Source organism: Diceros bicornis, chromosome 4 (genome assembly GCF_020826845.1).
Source record: "Diceros bicornis minor isolate mBicDic1 chromosome 4, mDicBic1.mat.cur, whole genome shotgun sequence".
In the NCBI taxonomy this organism is placed as follows: Eukaryota; Metazoa; Chordata; class Mammalia; order Perissodactyla; family Rhinocerotidae; genus Diceros; species Diceros bicornis.
In genome coordinates this window covers 1875484-1888700 of record NC_080743.1, presented here as the reverse complement: position 1 = coordinate 1888700, position 13217 = coordinate 1875484, and the positions used below count along the sequence as shown (strand labels likewise).

Sequence of the window (13217 nt, the reverse complement as noted above, 5' to 3'; positions counted from 1 at the left end):
TATATATATATATATATATACACACCACATTTTCTTTATCCATATCAAACTTAGGCAGTTTCAGAACCTTCCCTTTCTAACAAGGATGACCTCCCTCGCCCCAGGTTAGAACCTTCCAGGCCTCTCCACTGTCTGCCCCCGTAGTGGCCACACTCAGCCTCCAGGACCACCACCCTCCTTATCCCTACTCCTGCTCCTCCTCTACTCCAGCTCTGTGCCACTCCAAACTCCAGTACTAGTTGCCTCAAAGGTGAGCGAGGGACTTAGTGTGGGCATCCCCTCTGCAGGGAGTGTCTCTGCCTGCCCTTCGACCGTCACACCTGCACAGGGAAAGGCCCCTCTCAGCTGCGTGCCCGTGGTTGGAGGAGCCAGAGCGAGAGCCGGGCAAGCAGAGAGAGGGACACGTACTCCCTGTGGGGCAGACCTGGGACTTCCTCTTCTTTGACAGGCCTGCTTTTCCCCGCCCTCTTCTCAGTTTACTTGTTTGTTCCCCTCTTGTGCATCCTGCGTTGCTGGGGGCCGCCCCTCACCCTTCTCTCACTCCCAGTCCCCCCCCAAACCCTGGAGTTGTTGTCAAGCATGTAGGAATTCCTAAAACAACCCCACGCCCACCGCTGAGGTGTCACAGATAACTCATTATCCTGATGTGTGTGGAGGTGCAACCATAAAAGGCCAATTTCCTGGGTGATTTGTTGTAATGGGGGCTGGAGCCAGGTTGTTTACCATTCTAAGAAAGAGTCCTAGGAATGGATTAAAACTTTGGGGGAAATTTATGATCGAACCTCAAGGTGCCCAAGTTCAGAGCCAGGACAGTATTCCGCTTGATTGTTACCTTCGTCCTCTGGCCACCCAGGTAGCATGATCAGAAATCACCTCTGGGGGCCGGCCTGGTGGCGCAAACGGTTAAGTGCGCGTGCTCCAATGCGGCGGCCTGGGGTTCGCTGGTTTGGATCCCGGGTGCGCACCGATGCACCGCTTGGCAAGCCATGCTGTGGTGGCGTCCCATATAAAATGGAGGAAGATGGGCATGGATGTTAGCCCAGGGCCAGTGTTCCTCAGCAAAAAGAGGAGGATTGGCAGATGTTAGCACAGGGCTGATCTTCCTCACAAAAAAAAAAAAAAGAAAGAAATCACCTCTGGGTGTCAGCTCCGGGTCAGCACTTGGAATTCTCTCACCTCTGTCTTGAAGCTGATCGGGGTGTCAGTGGTCATTTATAGGTACCCTGATCCCAGCTTTTTCTGAAAATGGATTCAAGTTCTTTTACCATGATGGGGCGAGTTGATTTCAGCTCTTGACGTTCTGGAAACAGCACCATGCTGGTTGTCGGAGCCCTGGGTCTGGTTCCAGCTCCTTCACTAATGTGTTGAGGCCTGGCACAGAGCAATCAACTTCTGAGCCTCAGTTTCCTTTCTGCCAAGTGAGGGGTTGACTCCTTTGGTGTCGACCATTGCTACCATTCCATGAAGACACACCCAGGATTGGACTCTAGGGGTGTGTACAGGCTTTTAATCTCCCTCCCTGGAGGCCTCTGAGCTCATGGGCACCCCTGGGAGAAAGGCAGAGATGACTGTTACTTCCTTGGGTGCTATGTTCCCTCCAGACTTATTTCAACTCTAATCTTTCTTTCTTTCAGAGCTTCTGACGAATTTTACAGACTTATCAGATGAAGAGTGCTTGAGAGACTGACGGTCATCATTCCCTATGATGGAGAAGACAGAGGGTAGGGAGGCTGCTGGGTACCCCCGTCTAAAGTGGGCACGTGGGTTGGAAGGGATTGTTACCATCAATCCTGGAAATAGCCTGGGGGGCCCTGCAGGACACGTTCCCCATACAGTCGGTGCTGGGAGACCCAAACCATGTATTTCAGGTATGAACGAGAGAAAATGGTAAGGAATGAGAATGAAGCCTTATGTTTATATCAGACTTGTGTAATTTTCAGAGTGTTTTCGCATCTTATCCAAGCACCAGGAAGGGAGCAGGATGCTCTCACTCATTACCCTCATTTTAGAGATGAGGAACTTTAGGTCTAAGTGAGAGACACAATGTGGTGAAAGAGGCTCCCTTCATACCTGTGTGTCTCCGAGTCGTTGAACTTCTCTGAGCCTCAGTCCCCTCTTGTGTCTGTTAGCTTTGCTGTGTAACAAACCACTCAAAAGTTTATTCACTCAAAGGAAAGGTATTTATTGTTTCTCAGGAGACTCTGTGGCTTGGCTAGGCCGTTGCTCTGGTCTGTGCCGGCCTGGCTGACCTTTGCTGGGCTTGTTCGTGTGTCTCAGGTCTTCTGGGTGACTTGGCGGGATGGTTGAGAATGGCCGCCCTTGCATGTCTGGTGGTCGACTCCATGTCTCCTGGGGCATTGGTGGTGATTCGGCCACCTGTCTCTTGCTGTCCAGCAGGCTGGTGGGGTTTGTTCACATGGTGGCAGAAGGGTCCCAAGCATGGCAAGGACAGACAAACCCCAACGTGCAAGCAGTTTTCAAGTCTCTGCATGTGTCATGTGTGCTGTGCACCCACTGGCCAGAGCATCACAAGGCCAAGCCCAGGGTCAGTGTGGGAGGGGACCACCCAAGAGTGGGGTATAGTTGTGGTTATTTTTGCAACAGTCTCCCACACCTGGTCTGTGGGCAGGTATTAATACCTACTGCACGGGGTTGGTGTTAATGCATGTAAGGTTCTTGAGTAATGAGCATCTTGCACAGCAAATGTCTCGATGAGTGTTCCCCTCTTCCCTCCCCAGGAAACTTGCCAAAGGTCGTAGACTAGACCCTGACTTCCTGACTTCTGGTGAAATGCTTTTTCCAGATCACCATATGTCAGGAAACAGGAGAGCCGATAATCCCCCTTGAATCACCTGACCCTTCGCTGGCGCAAGACCTAGGGACCAGACAGCAGCTCCAGCCCTGCCTCGTCCTTCTTTCCAAATGCAGTCACCATGTATTTCAAGAGTCTGTCTTTCTCCCCAGAGAGCTGTCTTGTCAGTGCATCCGTGGACGTGGTCCCACAGAACACCAGCTAATTCCCTCAGTGCCCTGGGGCCTGTCGTCGCTGCCTGCCTCATTTGTCCCTGCTCAGCCTCCTACACGGCAGCTCCCACGTGATCGTTCACAACCTGCTCAGGAAAGGCACCCTCCCCGGGCACACACGTCTCACAAAATAAAGGCAGGAGAGGGAGAAGCTTCCGTCGCTGTCTCAGCCTGTTAAAGAGGCTCATTAAGTTCCCCTTCTTTCTGGCTGTATTTTTGGCCACTGTCTCTCCAGTTTCTGCTTTTCCCATTTCCTTTAGGAACTGAGTATAGGCTTTTGGACCTTTTTTCTCAGTTTAAATGCCTCTGGTTGGTTTGCTCACCTGCCTCACTTCACTCTGTCCCTCAAGATAATCACGGGGCCATCCCTCCTTCCCTGGCCCCTCCAATCCCCTTTCCCGTGTCTGTGTGCAGCTCTCAGGCTGTGACTGTGTTTGCAGGTCCTTTCAAGGGCCTAGCCATCTGCTGTGCCTCAGACCAAGACTCAGGGGGGAGTTCTAGGCAGCTCCGAGCCTCGTCTGTCTTACTTTTTCCTTCTCGCCTGACTCATTTTCCCAGTTTCTCCAGAATTATTTTCTTGGACTATCATTCCCTCTTGGGGCTGTTGTCCCAACAGAGTTGAACATTCCAAGGAGAGAGCACATCCTCAGCCAACCCTGCCCCACTCAGAACCAGCCGTCCTTGTCTTCCGCTCCCTCGTTGAGGGCCTGCGCCGTGCTCTCCACCATCAGTGCCAACACCCACAGAAACCCTGTGAATTAGGAATCATGATTGCTGAGTTACAAATGGAGAGACTGAGGCACAGGGAAATTAAATAATTTGCCCAGAATCACAGAGGGAGGAGATGACCAAGGCAGGACTCTAATCTAGCCAGGTTGGCTCTGCGTTGGGTTATCTGATCTGAAGTTCATTTTGAGCAGAGACAGTGCTCCTGATGAATTCTCACCCTGGCTTAGTGCCCGGAATTCTGAGCTCCTGCGTACCTGTCACCAGGTGGAATTAAGAGGAGCAGAGCTTACTGGGAGTGCAGGTCTCCCAGCATATCAGGTCAGGCACCCTTGTTCAAGGTCCTGCCTTCCTCTTGCACTGGGAGAAAGAGAGGGATGCAGGGTGGCGGGTGCAGGCACGCAGCACAGTGGATGTGTGTGTGTGCGCGTGTGTGTGCGCGCGCGTGTGTGTGTGCGCGCGATACCCCATAGTGCTGGCTTAGGAAAGCACGGACTAAACCTGTCATCCTGGATAGCTGCTCAGGCTCCAGACGCCTTTGGTTCCCCTCGGTCTCCCTTGTGGAAGATTTTGCCTTTGAATCTGCAGTTTCTTATTTGATGCTATTATTGTATTTGTGCTCTGGACCTGCTCCAAGAGGCCGCTCGGTAAATCAGTGCATTTCTACTGAATTGAGGCAATAAGCAGATAAATAATGCAACCTCTCCTTTAGGAGAGTTCTTTGCCTTCTGGGTCATAAATCTGCTCTCTACTTAACTTTAGACAAATATCTCCTCTCTGACTTGGCCTGTCCCTGTAATCCGGGCGGCTGCAGGGTGGACCAGGAGGCCTAAGACTACAGCCAGGTTCAGCTTGCAAAACTAACAGAGAGCAAGTGCTCTCATTTACTGAAACTGCTGGGGGAAAGCAGGTTGGGAAACAATTGTGTGGGTAAATGGGACTTATTTGGAATCTTCTGGGTGCTGGAGGAGTGTTTACTCCTTATCCGTCTGGAGTCCAGGTATCTGCCACAGGACCTCTGGAACCCAAAGGGAACCATCCTGGGGATCAGCACCAGTGCCTCCTTCTGTCTCCCGTGGCGGTTCTGACATAACTGCCCACAGGCCCTGCGGCTCCCTCGGCATTGAGGCTCGTAGACTCAAGCCTTCGTGTGTCTGGCCGGCTTCGTTTAGCTCGTTGGTGATGACTGTACTTCCCTAAGCACAGAGTCCCCTGACAATCATGTGGCACCGGCCGCAGGAGAGATTAGACAGGCAAGTGGGATGAGCTCAGCCCCAGTATGTCATCACCCATAGGGGAAAAGCATCCAAAATGTGCCCCAGGGAACACCATCATTCCACCTTCTCTGTACCCTGCCCTTTCTCTCCATCCCTTCAGCTTCTCTCACCTGGGCCTTGTCAGCAGTCTCCCAACTGGTCCTCTAATCCTCTGCAAGAATGCCCTGGGTGAAATCACATTTGACCAAGTCTCGCCCTTGTGTAAAGCCCTTCGATGCCCCTGTTACCTAGACAGTGAAGTGGAAGCTTGTTGGCATGCACACAAGTTGCTTCATGACCTGGCTTTGCTGGCCTGCCAATTGTATCTTTTTCTCCCCCTCTCCTTCTCCACTACACTTTCAGTTCCAGCCGTATCAACTGCGTTTACAGAACCCTGAGTTACTGTGGAATTGCACAGCTCCGTGCCTCTGCACGTTCTCTGATGTCTAACTAGAACCTGTCCTGGCTCTCTATTGCTGCATAACAAACCACCCAAAACCTAGTGGCTTAAAACAGCCATGATTATTAACAGAGGCTCAGCTGGGTGGTTCTCACTTGGGGTCCCTCCTCTTGTTGACATCAGGTGGTGGCTGAGGCCACAGCCGTCTGAAGGCTCTTCCACTCCTGCCTGCACTGGGCTGGGCTGGCCGGGCATCGCTCCACTCTCTCCACGTGACCTCTCTCTGCTACTTGGGCTTCCTCACAGCGTGGCAGTCTCAGGGAAGCTGGACTCCTCACACGGATTCCGGCTTCCCACTGGGTGTGCCTTCTAAGAGACCCAGCTGGAACCTACAGGCTTCTTATGACCTAGCCTTGGAATTCTCTCAGCATCGTTTCCGCCATTTTTTTGGGGTCAAAGCAGTCACAGGCCAGCCCAGATTCAGAGGGGTGAGGAAATAGACCACAGCTCTCAATGTGGGCTTCCCTTGCCTGTCTAGAGGGGTAGGAATTGATGGTGCCATCTTGGAGATAAACAGCTACAATGTCTTTCACCCTCTTGTTCTCCTGGAAAACTGCTATTTGTTCATTTAACGCCCAGCCAAATGTTGCTTTTGTAAAGTCATCCCTCTCCTACCGAGGCAGAATTAACCTCCAAGTCCAAGAAAGTCATTCTGGAGAAACGGGGAAAATGAGTCAGGAGTGAGGACTGCTCCTTGATGTGCCTCTGTTACCGTCCTCTCACACTGCACTTACTTGTTGGTGTTTCTCCTTCTTGACCGTACATTTTTTGAGGGCAGGGCTATTCCTGATCCATCTCTGTGTCGTTGGGGGCCAGCTTAGCACCAACACATAGGTGCTCAAGAAATAGTGGTTGAGGTAAGTAAACTGAGTTACTGCTGTTTTGTAATTTTGCCCCCGGGCTGTTACCCTGAGAACCAAGCAGTCAGTCTGCCACACAGAGTAGGTGGAGCCCCTCCTGTTATCCAGCAAATCGGCTTCCGTTATGGGCTTCAGTTCTCCGTGTTTTGGGCTTCCACAACGATAATAACTACAGTATCGAGCATGTATGGAATGTTTATCATGTGCCAGGCATTGTTCTAAGCACTTTATATGTATTAATTAATCAGTCCTCCCAATAGTCTCATCTTACCACCTGTTATTATTCCTGTCTTACAGATGAGGGGACACAGGGAGGTCACAGAGCTCAGACAAAGAGCAGGCTCGAGTCCGTATTCTTTGGCTCTGTGCTCTCCACGAACGTCCTCTCCTGAGCTCAGCATTTTCAGAGCATGTTTAGTGGAATGTCACAGCGATAATAAGGGGTGTCACGTGAGGAACATCGAAGGAGCAAACACTTTTCAACCTGAAGAGGAGGCTACTAGGATTCAGATAAGCAAAGGGCTGACTTGTCATCAGCGTCCTCTGTTGGAGGCAAGATCAGTGGGGCCTTGGCGTGATGGAGAACTTCCTCATCACCGTGTCCCCACGAGTTTGGGCTGCCCTGAAAAGTCATGAGTCCCACGTCTCTTGGAGGATGTATGCCAATGTCCCTTTTGACATTAATTGTCCCTTTTCCCTCGCAACCTTTATTCCAGTCTGTGAAAAATATTTCTTTACTTGGCAAGAGTTTTTGAAAGTGGAATTCGTGTTTGTTAAGCACTAAGCAGTTTTCGGGTGCAAAGAGCATGGGCTGTGCATGATTCCGTGTCCCACTTCTCTCTGATCTTCATGTACCTAGAGGCTCAGGGATCTGAGGAAGCTTCAATAATGTAGAAGGCATAACTCCTTGATATCTGGCTTTAGCAAGGTTTACTAGTACCCACTTGAATAATGCAAGGTTCTTTTTGAATGTTGAGACAATTGCGTATCTCATCCTTTGAAACCTTCCATGTTCATAATTATACCCTGATTTGGCAAATTCCTTGCCACTTCAGTTCAGCAATTACCTGACTCAAACCCAGAAAAACAGCACGGGACTGTTTTGTTTTGCTGGTCTGCAGGCAGATTCCGCAGTAGTAGCTGAGATGGCACACTGCGCACTGGAAACGATTCCCTCTACCTGTTTCCTGGCAGACACTGGCTAAGTATACACTGATTTAATACCATGGTCTCTCCACATGGTCTTTTGAGCACCTCTGCATAATTTAGAGGCTGGAGTGTTTAGGAGAAGTCTCACGTGAGAGCGTTAAGTCAAAATCACAGATATTGGGCCTCACAACCTTGTAATCTTATTAACATTGTGCTTCTTTTTTACGTCTTTTTTCTCCCAGCCAAAGACCAGACCTCTCAGGGGGATGAAGAGAAAGAGCCTCCCAAGAGCCACCCCTACTCCGTGGAGACCCCATATGGCTTTCACTTAGACCTGGACTTCCTCAAGTATGTGGATGACATCGAGAAGGGCCACACCATCAAAAGGATTCCCATCCACAGAAGGGCCAAGCAGGCCAAGTTTAGCACCTTGCCCCGAAACTTCAGCCTTCCCGACAGTGGGGCGCGCCCCCACACTGCTCTTCCTCTTCCCCGCCAGAACTGGTCCCCAGTGGTGCCGAGGAAGGGGTCGCTCGGGACAGAGGGGCGAGCCCAGTCCCTGCCGCCCGGGGGTCACCCCCGAGCCCCCGCCAGCGGGAGTGAGGTGAGCTTCCGCAGGAAGGCCCTGTTGGCCGAGACTGCCAGACAGCTGGAGGCCGCGGCTCCGGGGGAGGCTGAGCTCGCCCCCGGGAGTGGACGGCCCCAGCTTCTGAGAGCGTCCAGCATGCCAGCCACGCTGCCGCAAAACAGGGCCTCGGAGGACCCAAGCCTAAAGTCAGGTGCCCCCATGCCTCCCGCACTTCCTCCGCTTCAGGGCGAGGGCAGTGTCTGTGACGGCTCCTTTGGCCCTGCAGAAGGATTTGCAGGTTTTCAGAGCTCCACCCCACGAGCAGCGGCTCAGCCCAAGGTCAGAGAGTTTAGAGACCTGGTGCCGGGGGTCCCAGAGCAGGTCCGGGAGGGGACTGAGTCTCCAGGGGGTGAAGAAGAGGCTCCAAGTCACCTCTCTCCCCCAAGTCCTCCCTTCTCATCCCAGAATGCACTTTTACTTCTGGAGGATGCCGAAGACGAACACGAAGCCAGAGAAGCAGAGATGGAGGTCACCCCTGGCTCCCCAACACCAAGCCCCCCACCTCTGCCATCACCCACCCCTGAGAATGAGCTCCCCCTGGAGGAAATTGAGCTCAACATCAGCGAGATCCCCCCGCCGCCACCTGTAGAGGTGGACGTGAGGAGCATCGGCGTCCGGGTCACAGAGGAAAGCCTGGGTCTCGCCACCCTGGACCCCGGCAGTGTCTCCGGCCTGCAGCAGCAGCTCTCGGACCTTGAGGGTGAGTTGTCTGCAAGAACTGAGGAGCTGGCCCGGGTCAGAGCTGCCCTCCAGCAGCAGGAGGAGGAGTTCAAGGCCCGGGGGCACAGGATTCAGGAGCTGGAGCACACCGTGGCTCAACTGGCAGCAAAGCTTAGCCAGGAGGACACCAAAGACACGCGGGGCCAGACTGACGCCATGGTCAACACTGACCCTCTCCACAGACTCCTGGCCAGGGAGTTGTGTGACAAGAGCATTGGGGTCAACCTTGTGGGCAGCATGGGATCCGAAGGCGGGGGGGCCAGAGGAGAGGAGAATGGCCTTCTGTGGGGACAGGACAATCACAAATGCAGGGATCTGAGCCCAGCAGGATTGGTGCCACCGCCCCAGCTGTCACTGCTGCAGGGACCCAAGATGGTCCTCAACCCCTCTTTACATAGCTGCCTCTCCACTGAGCTCCGGATCGAAGAAGCAGGCTCTGAGCAGCGGGGAGACCCTCAGGGGGGAGCCCGGGGTCTGGGTAGGGGAGCAGGAGGCTCTTCATGGAGCGGCGACAGAAAGGCGCCCCCAGCAGGGAGGGAGGAGGCAGGTTCAGAGCTCCCGGGGAGGGAGCGCCTGGGAAGGCCGCCCGGCTCACCTGCAGATGCCACTCTTGGGCAATACGTGAAGAAGATCCAGGAGCTGCTGCAGGAGCAGTGGAGCTGCCTGGCGCACGGGTACCCGGAGCTGGCCAGCGCCCTCAAGCAGCCCGCCTCCAAGCTCAGCAGCACCCAGACCCAGCTCCTGAGCTCCCTCAGCCTGCTGCTGTCTGCCTGCTCCGCCCAGGCTCCAGCCCAGAAGGAGCCCCCGGCCCCCGGCGCCTCCCCACCCAGGGGTAAATACTGGTGCCCGAGACGGGGAACCCTTTCTCCTTTCCATGACGAGTCAAAGGGAAAAGGGGTTTTTTTTTTTTTTTATTGATGTTTTAATGGTTTCTAACATTGTGAAATTTTGGGTTGTACATTTTTGTCCATCACCCCATATATGACTCCCTTCACCCCTTGTGCCCACCCCCCACCCCCACTTCCGGGGTAACCACAGTCCAGTTTTCTCTGTCCATGTGTTGGTTTATATTCCACATATGAGTGAGATCATACAGTGTTTGTCTTTCTCTTTCTGGCTTATTTCACTTAACATAATACGCTCCAGGCCCATCCATGTTGTTGCAAATGGGACGATTTTGTCTTTTTTTATGGCTGAGTAGTATTCCATTGTATATATATACCACATTTTCTTAATCCAGTCGTCAGTCGAGGGACACTTAGGTTGCTTCCACTTCTTGGCTATGGTGAATAATGCTGCAATGAACATAGGGGTGCATAAGCCTCTTTGGATTGTTGATTTCAGGTGCGTTGGATAGATTCCCAGTAGTGGGATGGCTGGATCATAGGGCATCTCTATTTTTAATTCTTTGAGGAATCTCCATACCGTTGGGAAAAGGGGTTTTAATTGCATGAGTATGTTTTTAAAAAGATTTAAGCCCCTCCAGGAACCCAGTGGAATAAAGACTGATCCACGTAACAGTGGGGCTCCATACCCTACTCTCGTCCTGGCTCTACGATGGGGACTGACTGCAGGGCCAGCACGTACAGCTGTTCACACGGCACAGGGCACAGAGATGCCAGCCAGGGAGGGTCCATGGGAGCTAAAATCCAGCCCACTCTTCACTTGCCAAGCCTACAGCACTGCACCCACCCTGTTTCTCAGTTGCACTGCGCGAAGGCAATGTATGGGGCGAAGAATGGCCCTGGCTGTGTGTGCCCTACGCCTCGGCCCCTCCATCGTCTCCTGGGCTCTTCATTCCTCTGGTCCCCTCCGGTTTTTGCACACTAGAGGTTTTGTCCAGCTGGGGTTTGGAGGAACATGATATTGAGATCTGAAAATATTTCACTGAATATTTTCTGTGTGTGTGTGTGGGTGTGAGAGATGGAGTGATACTCACACATGGCAGTTGGCCCTGTGGCTGAGTGGCACTTCCTCTCGTAACAGAGCACACATTCTCCTCTGTGAGTAAAGTGGAACCATACTTCACTTTGCTCAGCGAGCAGCGTGTGCGTCAGCTTCCTGCCGCAGATCACAAACCGGCTGCTCCCTCATTGTTCGGTGCTGGTTCTAGTCTTGCCCCCTGTCCCTTTGAGCACAGCGCGGAAGATGCGTGCCCTTGCTCACGTGTGCGCGTGCCTGCCCCACATCACAGGTGTCGACTGGCACATGAGCCAGGGAGGTCGGCTGAGGTGCCCGGGAGCAGCGGCGGAGCAGGAGTCTGGGAGCCAAGTTCGGCTCTGGCTCTGCCGTTGCCTGAGCAAATGTGAGCCTCCGATGTCCCAGCTGTGAGGTGGGGACAACAAAGGCACCTGGCTGTCCTAGAGAGGGCTCCTGTAACTCTGCTCTGAGATCCACACAGGGGGCTTTGTGATCAGCGACAGCTCGGCTGGCGTTGACCAGAAGGCTGGGCCTCCTCAAAGACCTTCAAAATATTTGATTGACATCATTTAGTTCCCTGTCCCTTTCTGCCTCCTCGCACACCTTCAATCTGAATCCCCTGAAAGCAAAGGTCTGGTTTTGCTGCATTCTGGGGTATCCCCAAGATTCTTCTAACCTGTGATGTTGTGTCTGCCTAGAGATCTCCCCGTCGACCAGCCTTAAATCCATAATGAAAAAGAAAGACTATGGCTTCCGTGCAGGAGGTAATGGGACCAAAAAGAACCTTCAGTTTGTTGGGGTTAACGGTGGGTAAGCATCGCTCGTGACGCCCCATCACCTCCCTCCACGCTTGCTCTCCCGCGTCCTCCTCACCCTCTCTGCGTTGTCCTCGGCACTCTCTCTTCCTATGGGGAGGCATCTGGTTTTCATTCTTCTTCAAGGGACTTAATCTCAACAGCCCTTTAAAACCCCATCTCGGGTTTGCATGTGTTTGGCTCCTTGCCAGCGGTGGTGGTCTGCTGGATCCTGTGCTTTGATACGTCTTGGCTGTGGTCCCCCGGGGCCAGGATGCCAGGTGGCATTTGGGAGTTTGGGGGGCACATGGGCCCTTTAGGGAAGACATTTAATCTGGACCACAACACTGAAACTGGGGCAGACTCTTGATTTGTTGAGCTTCAAACTTCATCCATTTAATTTTTTTTCTTGCTTTTACTAACTTATTGCAAACCAAACCAACCTTTTTTAGGATGAAGAAAAACAACCAATGTCTATTGACTCAGAGCATGAACCACACCTTATATATTCTAGAGAGTAGATCATTGGATTTAGAATATTTTCTAAGTCAGTCATTCAACAAACATTTATTAAATGCCAGCAGTGTGTTAGGTGGTGGGTATAACCCACAGTTGGAACGTGGGCAGAGATAAGACGAGAAGTAGAGACAGTGCTGAGACGCTGGGATGAATTCCAGTGGAGGAGGAAGCACAGGCTGCTGTAGAAGCCCAAAGCGGGCACCTGGCCGGTAGAGGGCCTGGGGGGCTGACCGGAGCTGTCAGAACCCGGTTAATTGGGTCAGACCAGAGGGAAGACGCCAGATCCAAACAAGGTGATGTCACAGTTGCAGGTCTTGTGAGAGAAACGTCAGAAATGGTGGAACGGGATGACAGGGGAGTTGCTATTCCCACGCCTGCTAAGGTCAGACCCCAGGCCCAGGAGAAACCTTGTTTGGAGCTGTCAGCAGTTCATGTGCAGAACAGGGAATCAGCTCGGTCTGAGTCTGAAGCAGGTCCTGGCTCCCCCTGTTTAGACGGCCCCCAGTCCCCGTGCTGTCCCCAAGCCTGGAAGCCCATCTCCAGGCCTAGCCTGTCTCTCCCCCCCTGCCGGCTCCTGCCTTTCTTCCCCCTGTCAGGCCCATCTCGGGGCCTTTGCATCTGCTGCCCCATTTACAGAGCTCCTCGCCCAGGTGGTCCTCACTGTTTGTCACTTTGGCGCAGTGTCTCAGCCTTGAAACCCTGGCCAAGCCTTAAAAAATACTGATGCCTGGGTCCCCTCTGAAGACTCTAGTTTAGTTAGTCTGGGGTGCAGGACAGGTATTGGGGATTTCAGACACCCTCAGGTGATTCTGGTGTTAAAACTGCTGCTCTGATTCAAGCAGCCGCTCTGCCCATCAATCTGCCCCAGGCCCTTTACTATGTTATTCACTGTTCTGATCACCATCTGAGTCTATTGTTTACAGGTTTATTTTCTTCCTTTCCCTACTGGAAAATGAGCTCAGTTAGGACAGGACTTTGGTGCAGCACTTAGAACAGCGCCTGGCACAGAGTAGATGCTTAATAAATTTCTATTGAATGAATGAATGAACTTCCAGGTGAAGTTTTTATGAGAGCAATTCTAAGACGAGAACTGCTTGGTAAACGTAGTATGTCTCCCACTCTCTTAATCACAAAACCGGAAAGTTGTTCCAAGCACGAGAG

The 13217-nt window shown here is 52.5% G+C and overlaps 1 protein-coding gene across 5 annotated transcripts in view; it reads left to right on the top strand.

Moving 5' to 3' along the window:
- Nucleotides 1-13217, top strand: part of KANK4 (KN motif and ankyrin repeat domains 4) — a 61422-nt gene that overhangs the window by 29341 nt on the left and 18864 nt on the right. For 2 of the 5 annotated variants that reach the window (XM_058538181.1, XM_058538182.1), the window contains 3 exons: nucleotides 1635-1721; nucleotides 7718-9655; nucleotides 11442-11553. In XM_058538181.1, coding sequence (XP_058394164.1) covers nucleotides 1703-1721; nucleotides 7718-9655; nucleotides 11442-11553 — 2069 coding nt within the window. In that variant the 5' untranslated portion in view covers nucleotides 1635-1702. The other 3 variants (XM_058538183.1, XM_058538180.1, XM_058538184.1) reach the window with 3 other exon arrangements.